At 37.8% G+C, this 23689-nt stretch overlaps 1 protein-coding gene across 1 annotated transcript; it reads right to left on the bottom strand.

Annotated features, from left to right (window-relative positions):
* Positions 1–672: 672 nt before the first annotated feature.
* On the bottom strand, positions 673–21796 carry stag3 (stromal antigen 3). Its single transcript, XM_015387641.1, has 32 exons — positions 21772–21796; positions 21572–21605; positions 21285–21381; positions 20128–20340; positions 19512–19608; positions 19222–19298; positions 18687–18891; positions 16975–17126; positions 14914–15111; positions 13933–14031; positions 13315–13394; positions 11336–11443; positions 11162–11258; positions 10812–10914; positions 10540–10643; positions 9933–10025; positions 9748–9840; positions 9037–9237; positions 8771–8838; positions 8595–8682; positions 7399–7479; positions 7147–7239; positions 6614–6782; positions 6226–6356; positions 5800–5901; positions 3950–4083; positions 3638–3760; positions 2603–2778; positions 2182–2338; positions 1833–1928; positions 1639–1750; positions 673–1081 (listed from the first exon to the last, which is right to left on the bottom strand). Exons 2-32 carry the CDS (start codon positions 21598–21600, stop codon positions 1031–1033), a joined length of 3627 nt encoding a protein of 1208 aa, XP_015243127.1. The 5' UTR covers positions 21601–21605; positions 21772–21796; the 3' UTR covers positions 673–1030.
* Positions 21797–23689: the final 1893 nt, after the last annotated feature.

Here is a 23689-nt window from a genome sequence, read left to right as displayed (position 1 = left end):
AAAAAAAAAAAAAAAAAACATATTAAGTAAAACAATTAGATCATTGTCAACTTCAGTTTCTTTGTAAAAAAAATTCCACGCACAGGGAGCTGCGTAGCTATAGGCTTTCTTCCCTAGTTCTGTGCGGGCAAAAGAAACAGTGAGCAACAGCTGATTGTTGGATCTCAGGGCATAAGAAGTCATGCTTTTCTGTGTAAAGTACAAATGTAAGAGGGCAGTAATCCAAGAAGGGCCTTAATAAAAGTATACCAATGACATTGGCTTTTAGTAGAGAGGGAAGGCCATCCCACCTGAGAGTACAGGTCACAGTGATGTGTCATGGCTCTACAGCAGTGATTTGTTTTGAATGTAAAATGTTATTGTGGAAGGTTTGGAAATAAATTTGCATCATTAGAAAAGTTAATTTAGTGGTAATTTAGGGCAGAAGTATTGAAAACTTTCACCTACTGACCCATGAAATGGTACAAGAGTCAACTCATGACCACTCATATGGATTACTTTTACTAACTTGTCATCAAAATCAATTAAAGACGGATGTAAAATATTACAATCAGCCTCAAAAACCAAAGTAGTTGGTTTTTATCAGTTTTTAGTCATGCTTGTATAACTATATCTTAACATTAATATTTAGTGTAATTTCTGTAGTGGGTCTCAAGGCCCCATACTGGCTGCCCTAGGCCCTGACTTTGGGAATCGGTGGTTTAGAGGACATTAAGCACAAGTCTCCAAACATGCTTATTTTATTCAACAAACAAAAGTGTACAACAAAGTTATAACAAAAACAGACCCAGAACCTGAATCAAAACATGAAAAAATGCTTAATGTACTGTTATAGAGACAGTGTTGGAACTAAACTCAATGTAGCTTTAACTTTGCCATATTTATCAAAAACGCATTGTGTAATCAAAGTCACTAACTTCAACAGACCTGATGAGCACATTTAGAAAAACCTGCAGCTTTAATTATTCATTTACAGAAAAACAACTGCTTTAAGCTCAACAACCGGTGCTGCTATGATCTGAAACGGATCTCAGTAAAAGAGCTCATCCAGGATGCTGATTGGGGTGTGACGGGTTGATGGCTGTAGGGAAAAAGAAAAAAAACCTAATTTAATTTTTCAGGCAAACAATATTCCACACAGTCTTTGCACACAGGAAGCTTCAGTTACAGGATCTGAACCCAGGAATGTAAATATGTTAGCTGGTGAAGAAACTGGCCTATAAGGCTAAGAGTAGGTTTGGCCTTTGTGCAGCGCTGTGCTAAAGAGCTACAAACACATAACTTCTGCCTTCAATAATATTGCTGATCACTCCATCTACCACTCACAGGCATCAGTTCATATTAAGTGCTTTTCATTGCAGAAAGCATTGCACTGCATTTACACAGCGACTTGAGAAGATTTTCTATTTCTTTTGGTCTCTAAGCAACTAGAGTGAAATTGTAAGGTTGATGCTCTTCTCTCCATCTCTAAATCCTACTCCAGCAGTAAATTTCAAGGATTAGAAGCAGATGCAGACCCTCCTGTACTTAAACTGAAACTTAATAAACTTAGATACATATAATAAAAGGTTAAGACAGGTTTAAGACAGTAAGTCTTACTTCTTTACAATAACATTGATGCATATATCTTGTTTTTACCAGTGCATATTCAGATTCATGGTCACTTTCGTAATCTTCGATCTCTGGCTCGTCTTCTCCTGAACCGTTGCTTTCGGGTCTTTCCAGAATGTCGTCTTCAATCAGAGAAAGCCTGGTCACCAATAGGAGAGTCAGAACGTTTTCATGCTCCTGAACAGAAGAGGAACTGACAAAAAGAAGGAGATCTGCCTTACAATGAGAGGCGAGAGTCCAGACTGGCTTGCTTTGAACTAGTCTGCATGGAAGGAGCTTTCCCACGTTTGGTCTGCTTTACTTTCCGCATGTGTGATCTGAAACATACAGCACCAACAGTTTCATTTTGCAACCTGATTTCTATATCGCTTAGGGCTTACTTTCTTTTAGTGTTGGCTTTCCTTTCGCCTGTTATCATTCCTATTAAATTAGAGCGGAAAGCAGACTGCCCTGCATGACATTTATTAAAAACAAATTGCAGCTTTTGGCAGACTTCCCGCTATAACCAGCAGCAGTCCAAAACAGGCACGGTGAAGGCTGAAGATATGGGGATGATAAAATCAAATTCACCCAGAGGAGAAGTCATCCTCAGACTCCAGCTCAGGCAGGCCACTCGCACTGTCTGACGCTGTGGCTATGGGCTGTTTGCTGGTCTGCTTCAGGACAGTGGAGGTGAGGGCTGGAGTGTGAAGGTGGCTCGGACTACTGCTGCTCTCTGACGGCGAACCTTTAGCAGACACAGAGACAGGGCAAGACAGACGGAAAATATACAGCAGTATTTTATTGATTCTTTATTAAAGATGATTCCAACAATATTCTTGGGTCTTTCTGATTAGGAAAGAATATTTATAGAGCACATTTCAGTGGCAAGATAATTCAAAGTGTTGTATATGAGAAAATAAAAAGGTTAGTATATTGAAACGGCATAAACGAAAAACAAATAATAAAAGGAAACATATTTCAAATGCCAAAAGAAAGAGCTCAGTGTCACCCTGAGCTGTGGTCCTCCTGTGTTTGGCTGCAGAGGTGACAAGGGAGGAAATGGCTTCTCCTTTCTCTTCTGGCTCTTTGTGCTTGAAAGAGTGTGGCTCGAAAGACCTGCAATACATTCTGACTGGTGGCCAGGAGAGGGCAGCACTGGGACACTCAGATTTCAAAATAGCAGATCTGGAAGAGAATCAAAGAGCAGCAGGATTCAGGAACAAAGACCAGGGGAACATGTGTTCATTTTCCATTTTTAACATGTTCTTTATGTATTTTCTAAGTTTTTTTTCAAATATATAGTTTGACAATTCTAGCATAATCTACAGATGTTCTATTTTTTGAAAAAGAGATAAAATCTGAAAAAAATCTGATTTTGTCAAAAGCAGTATTTCTTGGTAAATAGATAAATCTGAATCTGACTTGTTGGAAGCATTTTTAGAACACTGCTATTAGAGAGTAAAATGAAATGTTTTTATGTGGCGCAGCAGTTATTGTATATCTAAAAACCTTAATTTGATAAATCCCTCAAAGTTAGTTATGATCTGTATCATCGGAGGCCTCTTTGATCAGGTGGTTAATACAAATCGCAAATCTGTCCTGCAGATTTGGTTGTTTGGTATTAGATTAAGAAATATCCTTTACTGTCAATCGGGGGGGGGGGTCACTTTGGGAATGTTCTGATCTCTATAATCCAGGTAAAAGGAAAAAAAATCACACAAGTTGAGTAAGTCTGGAAAGGTTCCCTCTTTGTTGAAATGCTTTGTCACAGAGAAACATCTGAGGAGTTACAGGATTGAAGGAGAGACAAAACGCTCCAGCAAAGCAGAACTCATCCAGAAAGCTAAGTGAACTTGTTTGGGTCTCCTTTGGGATGCTTAATCAAAGCTGTGATGGGATGAGGTTGCTGTTTCATCAGCATGTTAAAAAAGAGCTGTAGAAGGTGATCCTCATCAGATCCTTCAAACCTGAATGGTCTAACTTTATCTTACAGCATGGAGCCATAGAGACTAAACACATTTGAGCTGATCTTTTCGGTTCTCACAGCTGGGCACGGTCCTGAGGAAGCAACTTGAAGCTGAATTCGCTGAGGATTTCTAAGAACGGCACGTTTGGATGCTCCTCGTCTCCATCCTTTGCTGCACGAAATGCAAAACGGATCCCGTCCCTGACAGCAGATAAAACACAAGAAAGATTACTGCTACAACCAAAAGGCAACAGCATAAAGGTTGCTGGTCAGCAAACAGCCCCAAGATTCATTTCCAGCCAAAAACTGTCATAAAAATAAGCTTTAAAGAGTTGAAGGAGAAAAGCAGGAGAACATAGAGCACGTGTGTTAGAGAAGTGTATTACTAACAGGTGCAGGGCCACCAGTTGTTCGCGGATGCGATGGAGACCGACGCCAAAGCTCAAGGCAAGCCTTCTGGCCAACTCTCTGATCTCGGTGATATCCTGCTGGTCATGGTCCTCCGTAAGCATCTCAGAGAACAGCTAAACACACAGAGGCAGGACTTACCAGGACAGTATACCTGCATTGCATGAAATAAACAGGCATGTCATCCTGGTTTCAAGGTTGGATGCAGAAACTTAAAATATAAGAGGGTTGAATTTTAATAATGAAGCCAGAAGATGCAGGAAAGGTGAAGCTTTTAAAGAGAGAGCTTCAACTGGGAGTTTTATGGTAGCAGATAACAGGAAGCAGAACCGTACCCACAATGCATTGTGATCACCATGATTTTAATGATCTGGGTTCCTTGCTCAGTGTTGCAGAGATACGGCTGTGCAACTTCTGTGAAATAATTTTATTTAGAAATAAATATTATATTAACGGCCAAATAAAGTTTTAGTATATATAAAAAGTACCAAAAAATATTTTCTATTTATTTGTTTCTCAAAAACACTGAACACACTTTGATTTGTAAACAATGGGACAAGATATGAAAGCTTTGTTTTAGACATAAAGCTAATACCTCTTCCTTTTTTTTTTTGAACAGGCCCTTCAAGGACACCTATAAACTGCACGGGATTGTTGGTGGTCCATGGAATAAAGCTGAATATATTCTCAGAGATGTGATGTCGACTTGAAATGTTCCAGAGAGAGAGTTTGCTTGAATGCTCATTTGGGCAAAGTTTTGAAAACGTTTACATTTCTTTCTTTTTTTTTTTTAATATTAACGATAAATCATAGTAATAATTTTTTTAAAATATTAATGACAAATCATAGTAATAACAGTTTTTTTCTATGTCATAATTTAGTGTTTTAAGAGTCTTTAAGCTTATTTAAAGTCGTTGATATTCTCACTGTTAGATAGTAAATGGCAATGCCAATTATTGCCTTATTCAAATGTCTGGTTGCTTCAGGAAAAAATGTTTCATGAATTTAAAGTTTGATTCAAGTGTTACCGCACATAAAATGCAATGGTAAAAAACAGTATACTAAGAACAACGATGACCAACAAAGCTGTATTCTCATCCAAAAGGAGCTAATCCTGCAAAGTCAATGAAAGGATGTAATCAGTTGGGTTTCTTAAAACCAGTCTGTTTATAAGTTGGTTGATCCGTTTCAGTAAACTGCCTTAAAATGACATGTTTTAAAAAGATGCTACATAAAAAAACAGATTTTGTCCTAAGTTGACTAAAGCTCTAACTTATTTTGTGAAAAGGGAACCCATGCTGATTTTGAATCTTTTCTAAATAGTGGTATTTTGTGGAGCCATATTTATTTGAATCAGCAATTTAGAGCAGTTTTGAGAAATTTGAACGACTGGACTTTGTTTTCCAAGTTTGAAGACATTTCACCTTCCATACAGGAAGCTTTTTAAATTCAAAATGTTTAGATTATTGTGGAGTTCTAAGCTTTATAGAGTAGCCCAATAAATCCTTGTTATAGCCTAGAAAGTTGTGGCTTTGAAGTTACAATAATTTTTCTTAGTTTGATTTGAAAAGTGTTCACAATATAGCCTCTCCGGTCTGTTGTTGCCTCTTAATTCAGTTTATTGTTTAGAAGTGTATGTAATTCCTTCACAGAATAAATTTATGAGTTCAATATATCCTTAATTTTATGACAAATTTTGACCCCCATACATATGTGTGCAGGTGCCTGCTGCCACCCCATGCCAAACAGGAGGACGTCAGTGCTTGAAAACTCCTGCAGCTTTCAATGTTAAACCTCAGGAGGGAATTATGACAGTGAAATGTGGAGCAGACCTGTTGCAGGGTCAGGCAGACAATCCTGGCGCACTTAATGGGGTTGATCAGCTTGCTTTTACTCAGCGTTTCCTTTATGATGTCACCAAAGTCTTTAAAGAACTGTAAGAAACCAGACAGGATAGAATATCGATGCTTGTTTAATTGTAAGTGTCTGATAACGGAAATAGTCCCCACTCTTCACGTCATGAGTCCTTTTTTTAGCTACAGCTCTCAATGACTAATCTGCTGCACCTCGCTTGTTCCAAAACAAATTTCCTCACCTTCCTCCGCTTTCCACACATCCTCTCCATTAGTACTGATCTGAAATAACTTTTCTAAATCTAGCTAATTCATCCAAGAATGAATCAGGAAGACAAAGACTCCACAGCTAGTCTACTGTATCTAGGCACACATCTAAAAGTTACAGCTCAAACATCACTCCACCTTGCTGTAGTGCTTGAAGATATTGGTGGCAGCACTGAGGTCCAGGACGCCATAGAGCACCAGCTTACAGTAGCCAGCAAGTTGTTTACGTTTCTTTTGAAGAAGAACCACATTCTGTTCCAATTCAGCATCTAAAATAAGAGCGGAAATGTTAAGACACAATCAGAAAGTATGACGCTGCTTCAGCTTTTGATGCAGAATCAAACAGATAGAAAAAACATGCAACAATCTTCATGAAGTAGGATGAAATAGTCTCAGAAAAAGAGATGTAAAAGTACATGCAACAGAATGAATGTGTTCCTTATTTCATGAACTAACAAAAGTCGCAACCAGTGAAGCTCCTTAAATAATGACAGGTCATCCTGTAGCATGGTTTCCTATAAAATACCATCAAGGTTGACGTTTTCCGTGTCGTCGAAGACATGATCCAGGAGAAAAGAAGCCAACTCAGTCCGCAGAGAATCGGATGGCAGGTGGACCAGCGTCTGGAGGGCAGGCTCACTGCGGACAGAGCCTGCGCTGTACAGCAGCAGCAGGTCACAAAGCAGCTCAAACGCCTGTTAATGGAGGAAAATCAAGGTGCACAACATTTAGTGCTCGTTTGTAAACCAGAAAACTGAAATTAAGGAATTTTAGATTCATAATATTTTAATATTCTTATGCTTAAATGATTTTCTGATTATATTAGAAGGCGAAATGTGGCTTAATAGGGAGTTTAAATGCCTGCATCAGATAATTTTTGAACAATTGGAACTGAGAACAGAGCTGCCAAACTGTAATGTTTTACCAAAGTCAAACCAATGTTGGAGCCCCTTTTCTACATTTTAATTCCCACACAATGCAAACAAAGTTCGCACTTAATATCTGTACACGCTGAACTCATGAGGATGGAGAACACAATGATCCTGAATTTTTTTTTACCTGATCTCTTATCTCTATCTGGTCCCAAGACAAACAACTCTGACAGATTCTGCAAAACGAATGGACCTCCTTCTTCAGAAGCTTCAATTCAGCCTGGAAGATAAATTTAGTGATAAAAGTCTAACAATGGAAAGCAAGACTGAAATAAAATGACTGTAAGAATGTAAAACATTAGAAATCGCTTCTTTATTCAGCATTAATTTAAATAAAATTAAAGTACAAAAAATGATTATTTGAAATAGAAACAAGTACCTCTGCTGGGTTGGAGTTGACTGCATTCACTTTTGCCCACATTAGGTGAAATCCTGCGAACTTCAGAGCTGCTGCCATGAGCTGAAAAAGAACAGAAATAAATTAAAATTTAAGTTTTGTCTGTTGTTCTAGCTACTCCTTGAGACACACCTTAAGAGTTAACACGAAACCTTCCCTTGATAGAAAGCTATCTCAAATGTAGCACAGGCATAATAGAGGGTTAGCTACTTCTAGTAAAATTAAATGACACTTTAGCTATGAAACATACTCCACAGCTGGTTGCTCCCTTTCTAATTGCTTTTTTTTAAGATGTTTGTCTCCATTAAATGTTTCAGTACATCAAATATAAATACTAGTCAAAGACAAACACAAGTGGGAGCATTTCCAAAAACTTGCAACTAGACTTTTTCCCAGCACAGTGGAGGACCCTTTGACTTTTTAAGAATTGTAGTAATTGAACAACAATCATTTATTTTCCAGCATAAACAGCCACATCATGTCACAGAAAGTTTCAGGTATGGACTTTGACTAGGACAATCCAAGTTCTTCCTCTTGTGTTTCTCTGCCATTTATGAGCTGGACTTGTTTTGGATCTTTGTTCTGCTGCAAAACCCCATTTTTTTTTCTTCAGTTTGAAGACACAAAAAGATGTTTTCTGGAGAAATAAGATGAGCCTCGACATTCTTTGTGCACAGCAGTGGTTTTCTTCCATACAGCCCAGTTTTGCCCTGTCTCTTCATTATGGTGGAGGCATGAAGTCTGACCTTAATGAGGGAAGTGAGGCCTGCAGTTCTTTGGACGTGGAGGGGTCTTTTGTGACCTCTCCGTTGAGTCGTCACTGCACTCTTGGGGTAGTTTTGGTCAACCTATAAGGTTCTCCACTGTTCTATGTGTTCTCCATTTGCGGATAATAGCTTCCACTGTGATTCACGGAAGGCTCCAAGTGTTAAGAATGGCTTGTAACCCTTCACAGGTGTGATAAACCACCATTAATAAGTGCATTTCATGTTTCATTTCTGGTGACTCTTACTAAAATCTACATCTGTTTGATGCACCAAAACACTTAAAGGTGACAAATATCCAAAACATAAAAACACAGGAAGGACATTTCGGGTGCCTGCCCCTCCTTCCCATCAGATAAAATCCTGATCAAACTGAGTTTAAGCCTTAAACAAAACAAAAATATTTCAACAAACCTCAGTGTCAAAGTCCAAGGCTTCTATCCCGCTCTTCAGCAAATCAAGACAGGAACCCAGCAGTTTCCATCCAGTTGGATCTTTTCCACTGAAAAAACCCCACAAAGATTAGAGTAAAATGCTTCCCTGCAATGAAAGGCAGAGTCATTACAAAGCCTCTTTTTCTATGAACTAACCTGCTCAAGGCAGCCATCCTTTTCAAGGCCGTGGCTGAATTGTAAACTCCTTGCCTATCTGCTGTACCCTGATTAACAAAACACACCAACTGAAATGCTGATAGAGGAAATAGGAGCCATTCAGCTCTGCTAAATGCTGCTTTTCTTCGTGATATGCCCTTTTAAACACATTTGCCCCTTCAGGCTCCTAGTGAATCATAGATGTTAAAAGCATTTTAGGAAAAGCTGTAAGTCCTGTCCTACAGGCTTTATAGAGACTTTCAAACCTGCAGCAGGTCACTTAGGTAAGTGTTGAAGCATTCAGTCAGGTCATCCAACAGCTGGCTAAATACCAGGCATGCACGGGAGGAGAAGGTGTAGCACTCTGAGGACAGAGTGCTGGCCAGCTTGGCACAGGCCTGCAGCACGTCAGCATCTGTATGCTTTTTCATGATTCTACAAATCTGGGAAAGCAGCAGGTCCAAATGCTAGGAAAAACACAGGATACAAAAAGGAAGAATCAACAAAATCATTAATGATGAAAAACTTTATGGGATGATTTTGCATTCAGACCCCTTTCCGAAAGAGAATCTGTGGCAAAGCTTCAAAAACTGATGTCAACAGATACTTTCCACCCAATCTGAACAAAGATGGACAAAGCTGGGAGAAACGTGCCCCCAAAAAAGTGGAGGAGTCACACTGTGTGAAAAAACTGAAATTAACAAAATGTTTTCATTTAATTGATCAACTATGCAATAATCCAGTGAAAGCAGATCTATCATATAACCCATTAGAAATGCAGCCCTGTTTGCAGCTCTAACATCGGATTAGTTTAACTTTACTGAATGTCAGAAAGTCAAGGCAATACAATTCAAAGTGTATCCTACCAGAAATGATTAAGCAGTGATATTATTTAAATATTTCCAGATCCTTCCATATGTTTTTATGGAGATAAGTCTATGTTTGACTAAACTATACTGATATCTGTCACCTCTCACCTTTTCTAGCCCCTGGGTGCTGCTGTACATGTCCAGATCGAAGTAGAGAGGAGCTCTGAGGAGAAGGGCAACCTTCTCTGCATCAGCTGAGTACTACAGGTGAACAGAAGCACAAGTTTCACATTGAAAAGCTGCTTTAAAGTGTCCCATGAACTAAAACATGATAAATGAGTCGAGTGTTGCACCTTGGAAAGCAGCTGTGGTAGTATAGGGATAAAGTGTGTGGTAATGCGACTCCTGTCTATTTCCTGAATCCTCTTTTCCTTCATGCTCAGGTTCTAATACGCATCAGTGGTTCAGAGAGAGAGAAAAAAAACTGTTTAATTCTGGTTAAAAGGAGAAACTTTTATGATGGGAGTTTTTTGCAGCAGATCCAGGAGTGTCAGCAGGCAGGCTTTTTATTAACTGAGGCTTGGTTTGGCAAATAAAACAATATATTTACAAACAAACAAGGAACAGAAAATGAAACAAAGCACTAACTATGATGAACCAGATGGAAACAATAATGCTGATCAGGTAACTGAATGAGAGAACGTGATAATTATAAATTTCTGGACTGTATAGATAATGGCTATTAAAGTCAGAGCTTAACATTGCTTTCAGTCATTCACCCACTTTCACCCACTGATGGTGGCGAGCTACAGTATGGCCACAGCTGCTCTGGGCCACACTGAAAAAAGCAAACCATGAAAAAAAAACCATTCAATTTTGCACTGCTTCAATTTCCTTCCTCTCTAACCTCAGCTATCCCATAGAACCACTTCAAACAGCTACAGCTGAGTGTATTGGCACCTTTTTGCCCTGACTTCTCCCGACTGGTCGAGTTGCCTCCGCTGCTTGTCTGATGGCACACATCATGATCTCTAGGAGCACCCCCTCCTCCTCATACATCAGACCTGGCAACACCAGAGCAGAAACACTAAGCAGACAGGACAAAAAAAAAAAATCCTCCAAGAACAGATATCTTCATTAGCACTATTAAAACATGTAAGATCAAAGCAGCAGAGCTGAAATGGCCTTAAATTAAAGCTCATGAAGTTCATAGTGATGCTCTGTCATCTCACCAGAATCCTGCAGCAGTAAAGCTGTCATCACATCCCAGTCTCTCAGCTCAGCTCCAGCTGCAGTCCACAGACTGTCCACCAGGTAGGCGCCATGCTCATGAAACTGTAGCACCAAACATGTCTTATGTTAAACAGACTGACCACATGCTAAACAAATGCAAGGTCTAAGGCAGAGCACAGGTTTCATGCTGTAGTTTGCTTTGATGAACAGATTTTGAAACAAAACTGTACTTTATTTGAAAACTGATCTTAATGATAAAAACAAATATTGAAAAATGGGATGTATTATGGAAAAAAGGGGAATTAACCTAAGGGGTTAAATCAAGAGGACAGAAAGAGAAAATGACTACCTCACTCTGGAGGTAGAAGGCAATGAATATTTGAAAAAAGGCAGCATGGCGGATTTTCTCATCCTCCTGGGTATCAGCAGCGATCAAATCTTTCAGCCTGTCAAATTATAAGATAACAAGAATTACAGTCAGAAGGTGTTGAAATAAATGACTGCTTGTCCAACAAAAACATACTTGCTGTAGAGGAAGGCACCGGCTGCAGACGCCACGGCTTGGTTCGATGCGTAAACCAGCGGATAGATGAAGCCGCATTCCTCCTCATTCAAGACGTCCTCTGTGTTCCTGCAAGCATCAAGTCAAACAAAAACACAGTGTAATTCTAATCATTATTCCACAAAGTTATTTTTACCTTTTTAAATGTCAGTCATATCAGTTTCTTTTTCATTACACAAATAAAATGGTTTTACTCTAAAGCCCATAAATAAAAACCAGTGCAGCCAAGAAGCCATCAGATGTAACAGTTAATAAACAGACCTTAGAGGTGTTCTAAAGAATTAAGTAAACAAACAGAATAATAAAGACAAAGACAGAGTGGGGATAAAGATGTTGATGCTGGATTAGATCATAAAACAGCATCACATGCTTTGAAACATGTGGAAAAGCTTTGATGAATCCATGACATGTTAGTCCACATAAACTGACCTGCCAAGCAAAGGGATCATTAATGCGAGCAGCAGCCTGTTCTTTAGTTAAAAAAAAAACAAGGCTCTTTTCAAAAACCCTTCCTGCCTTCAGCTAAGTTTACTGAATGGGTGGTTCCAAGTCGGCCTTTGAGTAGGAAGATTGACTGAGAATGAGATTAAATCAGGGCTGCGGCAATATGGCATAAACATCTAATCTGATTAATAGATTTTGTTCTCGCTTAAGTTTCATAATAAAATTGAAAAATAACAAAAAACTAGCTTTGATTTGAACCAATTATAGGGCAAAAAAAATCAAGCTGTGAAACAAACATATTTGTAAAATAATCGAAAATATAACAGACTACATGTTAGTAGCTAGTGCAGGGGTCGGCAACCCACAGCTCCACTGTTCCGGCTTTGGATTTAAACATAAATCTATTCTTTTTTTTTTGTTTTATTTTTTCCTTTGGTGTTAACAGTATGGTATAAAGTGCATAATCTAAAGAAAGAAACAACTAAAATGCAGATAAACAAGGTTTAATCATATTTTGCCAGACTACTCTGAGCATATCTGATGACATCAGACAACGAGTTAAATGGAGAAAATTTACAAAGAATAAAATTGTCTCAGAAAAATCCTAAACAGGATGTGTATTAGCATTCTTTAGTGATTTAAGGATAGAAATAAGTAATTTTAGTACCATAATTACATTATTTATGGCAGCCTGGATGAATATCTGCTTGCACATGCTCAAATGAGCTGATGGTACGGATCATGCTTCCAGTACGGATCGGGAAGGGACAGAGCGTGTGCTGTCATACAAGGCTTGTAGAAGACTTTTACATTTTTGCGTCTCCAGACAGACTTGTTTTTTGGTCCAATATGGCTCTTTGAACAGTTTGGGGTTGCCAACCCCTGCCCTAGTGGTACCACACAGTGAGCTAGTTTATCAGTTATGAGGAGACATCTAAGAAGGTGGTAATGGCTACATGTTTCAGATAAAAATGATTTTAAAGCTGCGGTTATAAAAGTGAGAATGATTAAGGAGTATAAATAATTAGTCAAAACACTGCTTACAAAATAACTGCTGTCACTGCTAAAAGGTGTTTATGTTATATATACAGAAATAATCTAACACATCTTGATGAATGATCAGAAATATTTGTTTTTTCCTAGAGATTAGTATTTATCTATCAGTCTTATAAACACCAAAGATGATTGTTTGCTGTTAAAGCAACTTTGGTGGACAAACATGATAAAAAAAAAGTCATGTAAGAAGGTAGGGTGGCCTCCAGCAGATGTTATCATTTACCCAAAAAAATATGGGCAGGAAAAGAAAAATTGTCAAAATGTTACTAAAACTATTTTTATGTAACCAGCTGATACAAATGCTTAATTTCTCTACCAGCTGATCTTTAAAGAATCAAAAGAATGAAAAGCTCTAAACCATTAAAATTGAAGAACATTATCTGTATTTTTTCCCTACTAAAAATATTCCCAACAAAGAAACCATTAGAAAAAGCCCTCACTGTTGGATCATCAGCAACAGATTGACCGCTTCCACCGCCACGTCTGGGTCTTTGTCCAACACCATGCTGAGCATCCTTTCCTAAACACACACAGAGATTCAGTGAAGCACAGCTACACACACCATGCTGCCAGCAGCCAAACAAACCAATAAATGATATGCATAGATGTGAGCGCACACACACACACACACACACGTAAGTGTTACTTGCTGATTAGGATGTCAGCAATCGCACAGAAAAAGGACCATTTATCTGCAGCAGCACATGTGGTTTCAGAGAGCTTTCATGTGTTTGAGAAGGGCTTATTATCTATCAGTAATTGGCGGCAATTAACACAACCAGGCACAGGCCCAAACAAAGGATGGGACCAGACCCATAAAAAAAGTGTTGCAAGGACAAAAAAAAGGAAAAAAAATGCATTAATATACAGGGAGGAGACACAACCATTGGGTGGAGAAGCACAGTCAGGAAACAAAGTGGAAACAAAACAAAAAGCACAAACAATAGATGGGAGACAGATGTTGAGGGAAGACAGGAAAGAGAGAGACTGGGGAAAAAAACAGAGGCAGAAAGCAGACATTAAATGAGGCGTGGGTCCAATCCAGAGGGATGCCTCACTTTAAATCTGCTGGTGAAAAGCTCCAGGCGGCCAATGAACTCCTTCTCCTGGTACAGACCCTGCAGGGCACGCACACACTGCAGACGCACTTGACTTTGCTGCAGGAAGACAGAAAAAAAAAAGTACGGTAACATGTTTTTCTTCAGCCTGCATTCACCCACACACACACACACACACACACACACACACACACACCCACCCTCCTTTTTGTGTGCAAGATTCCTGTAAAATGGGCTAAAAAAGGGAAATCAGATGAATAGATGAAATCCTGCCACTGAAAACTCAAAGCAAGTATAAGGATGACTTGAGATAAGTGAAAACTGCTGAAATCTGCAGCTGCTCTCTAAAGTCTCTTCCCCACTGAAAAACCGTATTTAAGTGTGTTTTTTCAAACATGGGTTGACCCACTAACAATCTAACTCCTAGCCGGCAAGCTGCGTAGCCTCTGTCCCGTGTCTGATGACACCATCAGGCTGTGTTAGTGTTGATGATGCCACCAATGTGACAGAAATCATGAAGGTAAACAACGGAGAGCAGCATGTAGGGAAGCCAGGGCCTAGTCAGTTTCTGCTTTATTGTTTCGCTTTTTCATTGGTCTGAAACCCTCATACCAACGCCGTGTCATGATTATCGAATGTAGACAGAGTTGTTTCGGCTTGTTAGATCAGACATGGCTGCCGCGATGTGTTGACATCCGTACGTTGTGTTCAGTGGTGTAATCTAGCAGGTCAACTCAGCTATGGAGTTCCCACAGCACGCCAATCAGATCCGAGGCGATTTTTACAATTTTTAAGTCGTTGAGCTAGGTAGACGTGTGTCAGTGAGCTGTTCCCACTGCCGCTAAAAGTCGATTGTTCCCAGGGTTAAACTGGTTTTTCGGCAAGTGAGAAAGGGGTATACGTGAGACCCAGAGAACAACTGGTCCTGATGTAAAGAGGAAAAGAAGACTATCACCCTCTCCCTCCGTCATCTGTGCTTACCCTGTCATGTAAGGTCCATCCCAGGTATTTCAAGAATTCATCTTTCAGGAAGTTCTCAGGGTCAGTTTTCATCCAAAGTCCCAACTCCACAATACATGCTGCACGGATGTCTGGCAGTTGGTCGCGGTAGCGGTGCACGAAAACGCCACGGAAAGTGGCGTTCATCATGAAGGAAAGCTCCTCTTTGTTTTCTTGCAGCTACATCAAACACACAACACACAACAAGTTTGTCCATCTATTTCGTCTCTATTAGAAAAAAGTTTTTCAACATTTCACACTATTCACAGAAAGTTAGCAGTAAATGAACTGTCTCAGGTCTAAATAGTGCATTTGAGATAGTGGACAATAATTCAGCATATGTCACAATATATTTTCATTTGAGTTTTAAACACAGTTGTGATATTTCAATGCCTTCCTGTGCAAGATTACATAATTAATCAATATTTGGTTTTATGTGTTTCGTTTTTTTTTTAAAGCAAATATTTCTAAATGTTATTTTGGATGAGTTTCAAAAGCATGACAAGATAATTATCATAAGTTTGTGTACAACTCTGTTAGGAGTTCTTTCAGTCTTTCTGAGGGTTTTATTTTGTTTATATCGACATTAAAATGATATCAAATTGACTGAAACAAAAAATATATATATTGTGTTATATATAAGCTTTGGCCATATTGTCCTGCCCCATCCTAATCATGTCTGCGCCTACATGCACATTATTTAAACCTGTCTGAATTGTTCCACGGGGAAAAAAGTGACTTAAGTGACATGATCATATTAAAGAAACTACCTTTTTATCTTTAAGACATGTCCTTCAAAGTCGAAGTTTGGAGCGACCACTTTTAGTGTGATCTTAATTTATCCCATTTTACCCAAGTAAAAATAGCTCAATAAGTAGAATAGAAAATTCCTTTATTATCTCACAGTGGGGATGACATGCTCTTTATTAAATGGTAAGCAGTGGATGTCTGCTTTTATCTTTTATTCCTCTCTAGACTAATATTTTGTATTTAAGGAGCAAATACTTGCTTTTAGCACTTCTCCCATGCATATTAATGTGAATATGAGGAACAAGCTGTAGATGCTTGGATCAACCTTTAGGACTTTTGCAGACTTCCTTTAGCCTCCTACTGTCTGATGGTCGGCATGCATGGATGCTCATACATGGACATGTTGGTAGTGAAAGGGCTGATTTTAAATTCCTTGGACCTCTTTAAAGTTTAACTCACCTAAAAACCCTTTTTTCTTTCTTTTCCAAATAACCAGTATATTTTGGGGCGCTATCATTATGTTACTGAGTATTTTTTTTTTTTTTTTACATTTTCTGTAATAGGACTGCTCTGAATGGTTAAACAGTTATTATTGCAGTTTAATTCTGCTCTTTGTTCAAACAGTACACTGCAAAAATGTAAATTTAGGTAACTATTTTTTTCTTAAAATAAGTGCATTTTTTCTTGAATTGAGGAGATAAGTGAGACACTTTGCCAATGGAAAGAAAACGTGCTCTCCCTCTCTCTCTGGCCCATAACGCACTGCTGCTGGAATGGAATGAAACATGCACTTTTACAATTTACATTGAAATGAGAAAAAACAATTGCAATCTCTTATTTCAATTACAGAAATTTGATTTATCTTATTTTAAGTTTTTATCAGTAATTTTATTAGTAAAAATTCTCATTCCATTTGCAGATCATATTATTTTCCTACATTTTCATTCATTTTTCGAACGTTTTTGCTGTGGACATGCTTATATATGCCTAAGTTACAGGTATGGCATCTGTTAAAGTCCTGTATTATAATGGTATAAAACCAACTCACTCAGCAAAATGCCTCAGTAGTGAGGCAAGTGGTCATCCTCCACCTCAGCAGCACTGAATACTGGTCAAAATGTACTCAACTGGTTCAGAATTTTTATTCCATAAAGATTAAAAAGGTTATTCTGTCTGATCTAACCAGTATTACTTGAGCTAATCTCATTGTTTTAGAACAACAAACAAGCTGTGTTTTAGATGTGTGACTTGACTGCAGCAGTGCAATATCTTACTGGTTCGTCTATGCTTCACCTTTTTGATGCTGCTCTTCAGCTCCTCCAGTCTGTCAGAAGCTTGCACATGAGGCTTCTTGCTTTTCTCTGTGTCAAATTGCCGCTGGGTGGTCTGCAGCTGAGCTGATACTTGCACAGCTACATCCACCAACCCTGTCATCAGCTTAATGGCTACAACAGAACCGACAAAAAGAAAAGGCTGACACAACAATATGCAAATGCCTTGGACTTTCTCACATTTTGAAAAGCACAAACCTTTATTTATTTAACTGGATTTATTTATGCGATGGAAAAAATACAAATCACAAGGGGGAGATAATCTTTTTAAAATTCTGTTTTTAAGAAGTTAAATGTGTGTTGGTATCCAGCTCACTGACTCAATGCTTTGAAAACCAACCTTTACTTCAATCAATGCCGAAATTGTTTGGTGATTTTTGAGGAGAGCACCTGGACACAAACATCCAAGTCTTGTCAAGAGTTCTCAGTTAGATTTAGTTCTGAAGTTATGAGTTATTTCAACACATGAATACAGTTTGATCTAATCTACTGTATTGTTCTTTTGGCTCCATGTTTGGGAGGGAAATCTCTGCTCTTTAAAGTCGTAGGGAAGTCATGTTTAAATGTCAAATCATTTTGGCTTAAACGTGTATATACATCTTTATCAGACAATGTCAAATATTTTAGAAAATTTCTATTTAAAAAAAAATCCTGTCTTAAAATCTGTGGGGGGTTTTTCGTTATCTTATGCAGGCCACTTAGTTATATGTCAGCTTGTACACATAAATTCGGCCAATCATATATCAACGGTCATCTGTCAATCAAATTTTTTCAGTCATAGCATCTTAATTCACATGTCGCAGCTAATAAACGCAATGGTTGAAATAACAAATAAGAATAATTTACTTTCCCATTGAGTTCCATCCCAGTGTTCACGGGGATGGACGTCTGTGTCTTCGGCAGGCGTAGAGCTAACAGAACTGGCAGCGTTGCGAGGCAAGGGCTTAAACATGTACCGCTGTAAGCATTCTACACCAAACCAAGATTTGTGGCAAATCTTCAACAAAATTTCTTACATGTATTTTCTGTAAACATGGCTGTATTCTTGTGACTTCTATACAAGGGTCAGATTATTAGCATGACTAATAATTAGTCCTGTCAACGGATTCTCACGTTGTTCTCCTCTTTAGCTCCTCCAGAGGTACTATGAGTTTCCTTGCTGCTTTTTGAATCATTATCTTTTTACTTCAGTCATTTACATCCAGTTGTGTCCTGTTTTCACTATTTCTAAAGAAGGCTTGATAAGGGATCTATAAGATGCTCAATGCTTGGAATACTATTATGTGCCCGAATCTGTTTTAATCTATTCCAAAAATGAATCTCTGAGCCTTCTGCTGAGTTCCTTGGAGTTCATGATGTTTGATAACTGATTTTCTCTGCAAAGAACAAACAGGAAGACTCCATAAATTGGGACATTTCTAAACGTTACTTCAGTTACACTAAAGGAACATTTAGAGGAATCAATTTAAGGGACTGTACACATGTGGGCTAAATCCTGTCTAACTTTACTTCTCTTTAATGTTCTACTTTATTTTGATATTACACTAAATATATATAACTAAGTTGTAGTTATATTACAAAAGTGAAAACTTTTACGAGGATTTAATACCTAAGAATCAGGAAATGGAAACCTTCCCCCTGCTCTTAGAGAATGACGCAGTGATCAGTGCTTACCCAGCAAGGTACTGGTGTGTCTGAAGGCTCTGACCTGGGAGTCAGACAGGCCGGTGAGCAGAGCCAGAAGGGAGGGGAAGAGAAATTCGTCGTAAACCAGACTGTTGCGACATAGTCGCACCAGAACCCGGACAAACTCGCACAAACCGGCTTTGAAACGCTTCAGCTGAGGACCAGGAGTGGTCAGAGGGTAATTTGCAGAATCCTGAACAAAAAGGAGAATAAACAAAAATCTCTTTTTATTCTACATTCATGTTTTGTTTAGTAACACTGAGCCAGTGGGTTGTTCTGCTAATGACAAAAACAGTGATGATGATCTAACTGCTGTGCTAATTTATCATCATTAGATTGTAATTAGCCTTTTTTGATCAAGCTGTGCGCCATCTTTCAGATCACAATCTCATGGGACAGAGAGATATTAAACCTCTGAAACTAACCCCAGGGTTAAGAAAACGGAGAAGACAGATGGAAAAAATGTGACTGTAGAGATTTACCCCAAACCAGATAATAAATTGCCCTTTACTTTCCTTCTTACCTCACTGAACTCCTGTGTTAGAGCACAGATGATTTCAGCGTTCTGCATGCTTTCAAACATCTCTCTGCTCACCACACCTGAGCACAAAGATCCACATTAAAACCTAAACCTAGTAAAGGGCCAAGAAACCGATTTGAGAACATCTGCAAGCCCCTGCTTTCATTTTTTTTCTTTTTTTTTTTTTTTTAAGATTAATGCTGTCAGCAACACAGAGATCAATACAACAGATGATATCTCTCACTCCCCCCACACACACAAACATCACTCTCCCTTCCTGTTTAACCTCTGACCTTTGCATCCACAGGACTGAACAATAAAGTTGATGAGCACCAGCAAGCCTGCCTCTTGGCTCTGTTTGTAGCTGCTCAACCACTCCTCCACCACAGTCTTAAAACAGAAAGACAACAGCCAATGAGAAGAACGATCAGATAGAATCAGAGTGGAGAAAAAACACTGATAGGAGAATTAACGCATCTGTTTTTTTTTTTTTTTTTTATGGCACCTTTTTCTTGACTAAAAACGAATTTACGGATATGGAAAAAAATATTTAACTACCCTTTGTGTTTCATTTGACTAAAAAAAAACTTGAAGTGCCTAAAAGCACAGTTATAGGCAGAACAATGCCATAGCTATGAATGCACAAACTAAAGTGATTTCTGTAATCAAGAAAAAGTGGAAATGTGTAGAAATGAACTCTTAAAATTAAAATCTATCACCTTATCATTACATGTGTCCAAACCAATTGCCCGTTAGCAGACAGTAGCAGAACAATAGTTGGGATGAATGGTGTTTTCACTCAATTACTGTGTGTCCAATGAGATTTACTCTTCCTCTTTGCCTATCAAATGCTAATCTCAGAGACCACCTCTTCAGCTGCTGTTTGCTTCTTTATAACATTATGCTCACCACCATGGCGGTCTTTCCAGAGCACACGGCATCATAGATATCCTTTGCACTGATCCCCTGCCTCTCCTCACTCTCTCGCGTCACATGTCTAGAGGAGGGCTTTCTGGGCGTCCCCTGAGAGAGGGAAAACTGCTGCTGGGAGGGGTCAGGAGGACTCGAGATGTGGCTGCTGTTAGGACTCAGTGCAGCATTACGCCTGGGTCTTTTTGTTGGCTTTGGATGAAAGAGAATTATTTAAAAGCATATTGTGGACTGGTAGGAGATGTGAATTTAAAAAAAAAGGTTTTATTATAGGCTTCTGTAATAGGTTTCAGTTGTTGACTTATTATAACAATTTAAAATGACAGCTACATTGAGGTAAATTGGAAATACCAAAACATGGACAGAATCAAAGAATCCAAGTAAATTTTTCAAATAAAAAAAGCAAAAATTCTATTAGTTTTCCTTTTTATCCTGCTTTCAAAAAGTACAAAACACTGATTTTAAGGCAGATATGTTTTAGTTTGACTTAGCTTTAATGAGTGAAACAGTGAAAAAGTAATGAGTTTGATCGATAGAGAGACAAACACTTGTATAGAAGGACATACAAATGAATAACAGATGGATTGATGGGCAGAAAAAAAGGAAATACAAACATATATCTTTTAAAATTAATACCTCAATTTTAGGGCTGCAACTAACAATTAATTTGCAAATCGATTAATCTGTCGATTATTTTTTAAATTAATCGATTAACAATCAGATAGCCAAAGGTTCCTTATTAAAGATTTTTTTTTTTTACCAAGTTAAACCAGATGAAACTTTAACTTTTACACTTCCGGAGTTCTAGACAGAGGATATTGACAGACGGAACATTTTTTTTAATCTTAAATACAAAATGTTTATAGATTTTTTTGTATAATCTTGGTATAATTACTGCTCTACGTGGGTCATTCTGTCAGCTAAAAGCATGTTTTAGAGTCTCTCTACTCCAGTTCACGATTAATCAATAACAAAGTTAGTTGACAATTATTTCACTAAGTGATTAATTCCAATTAATCGGATTAATTGTTTCAGCCCAACTACATTTTATTCCAAACTTGGTATGAACCATTAAAAACAACTGCCTTCATAAACCAAATGACATAAACAATGAATTAAAATAAAAAGAAAAGTACCTGAGGCCCAGTTAGTGGCAGTTTACTTCGCTTTGAGACATTTGTCTTGGGATTATAGATACTCCCATAATCTGAAGAAAGATCCAAGTCTTCCAGACTAACAATAAAACAAATCAGGATTAGGACAAAGCTTGACAATAATTAACTATAATTACTAATCCTATCACTAGTACTAAACCATGTAATCATGATAATAGACAAAGTATTTATATTACATGACTTTATAACGACTATTCTTAGTAAACTTCTTAAGTGCAAATTTAAATTACAGGCCTGGGGATTTTTACCTGTCATAGACTGAGCTTTCAGTTTCCATCGTAGCTGAAAAAGAACATTCTGGATTAAAACGAGTGGTTAGCTTATTTTTTCCCATCATTAATAACTTGAACTTGGGTTATCAGTAAATTAAACTTCTAAATTATTTTGAAAAAGACACGTTATTGCTAACTACTACATGTAAGAGTACTAAAAACTCACAAATACTTACGAAAAAACTTTTATTTAACTCGTTGCTAACGTTTTTTCTTCTTGCAACGATGCTAGCAGCGAGATACCCGCGAACAAATTCTCGAGGCTGATTGGTTAGCACTTCATGCTGGATCCTGATTGGCCTGTCTCAAAACTTGCTCCGTGATTATTGGTTAAAAGAATGTCAGTTAGAACTATGCGCTTTGCTACCAGGTAGTGTGTTTTAAACAGTTCCACAATGCCAATGCTTAAGAACAATATATTCTAAGCATTTATTAAATGGGCTTTCTGTTTGATGATTGGTTGTGTTTGGGGATTTTTTTAACACCTGTATTTTTTTTAAGACCCAAAGGGAAGTCCAGAGTTCAGCATCCTTTCATCCGTCTCTCTCTGTGCTATGCTTAAATGAAGCAGACAGCTTCCGGTTTGAATTTCAAAATAAATCACTATTTTCGAAGCTAACGGGATTCTACAATTAGAACAGTTAGCGAACATGAAACCAGGTTTACTGTGTTATTATATATTGTTGAATTCCTACTTGGTAATGCTCTGTGCTATATGGGTGAAATGGCTGCATAATTACAGATCTGTTGTGCTTTGTAAAAGAGGCAGATTTTTACAACCTTCATATTGAAATGGTTTATGATCCCTTCCTTGTATACTAAATTATGTATTTCTTCCTAGAAAGCTTGTGTGTATTTTATTGAGATGTTATGTTGTATGCAAATCCAAGCATTACATAATTGTGAAGTGGAGGGGAATGACTTGATTTTGTCATATTTTTGCATAGGAAAATGTAAAATAATAATAATTTCAAAATAACTTTATAAGTCAATCATTATCTGTTGTCTTGGCGTGAATACACCCTTTCAGTGTTCTCAGAGGTTTCACAGGAAACACTGAAGAAAAAAAAACAGCAATGTGAGAACAAAGATGCACCAGGTGATAATTGACAATAACTAGCGGAGAATTTAGAAATCACTATTCCCAGTTTCTAACATCTCACAGAGAGCATGGTTTGATCCATCATTCACAGATTGAGGAGACAAAGAAAAACTGCAAGTCTACCAACCCTCCTGTCGAGTGAGGTAAGTATTTAGCAGACAGCTATCAAAAACACTGCGACTTGAGGAACTGCAAAGATCCACACCTCATGTGGAAAAGATTGCTGACGGAGATAACTGTTGTAATTTATATATATATATATATATATATATATATATATATAGATCAGCTAATATGTTGTTGTTTTTAACATAAGGCAAATTTTTACTAAATTAGAATACAGCAGAAAAGCTCAACATTTGTCATTTTAGAAATTGACATATGGATTATTTACACAGAATGGAACATTTCAAAGCTTTGTTTCTTGTAGGATGTATAAATACAATTTTAGATGTGCAAAGAAGTAACCTACCTCAAAATACCATGTATCATTCTACTTTCAATTTTAGACCACGCTGTTCTAGATGGCCAACAAGGGCGAGTGTCCCTGGAGAATTAGCCCTGGCCCTTTGCATGGCCCCTAGAACAGCCCTTGTGCCAGATGTTTAATGAGATAAACAAAAAAAAAAAGTACAGTGTAGTTTCAAATTGAAAGTAGAATCTTCCTATGAGACATGCTGGCACACAAACCATAACTGATAGGCTGCTTGGACCAGTATAGTTTCTGATCAACAAAAACTTGACCAATGTTCACCCTACCGGTAATTTGACTCATTTTTGGAGCTTGAATCAGAAAAAAAAAATAAAATAAAATAAAAATAATAATAATTATATATATATATATATTTATATATATTACAGTGGAGAAGAGATTTCACAGCTCTGTTGTGTGACTACAACCTACTAATCCTATTGGTGCAGAATTTTTTGGGTTAGCTCTGGTAATGTAATCAAAGGTAAATAATATATTTTGGACCACTTAAGAATTAAAA

The sequence above is a fragment of the Cyprinodon variegatus genome, unplaced genomic scaffold, assembly GCF_000732505.1.
Source record: "Cyprinodon variegatus isolate N-32 unplaced genomic scaffold, C_variegatus-1.0 Scaffold400, whole genome shotgun sequence".
Lineage (NCBI taxonomy): Eukaryota > Metazoa > Chordata > Actinopteri > Cyprinodontiformes > Cyprinodontidae > Cyprinodon > Cyprinodon variegatus.
Note: the sequence above shows the minus strand (reverse complement) of the source record. Positions and strands in the feature narration are given on the sequence as shown.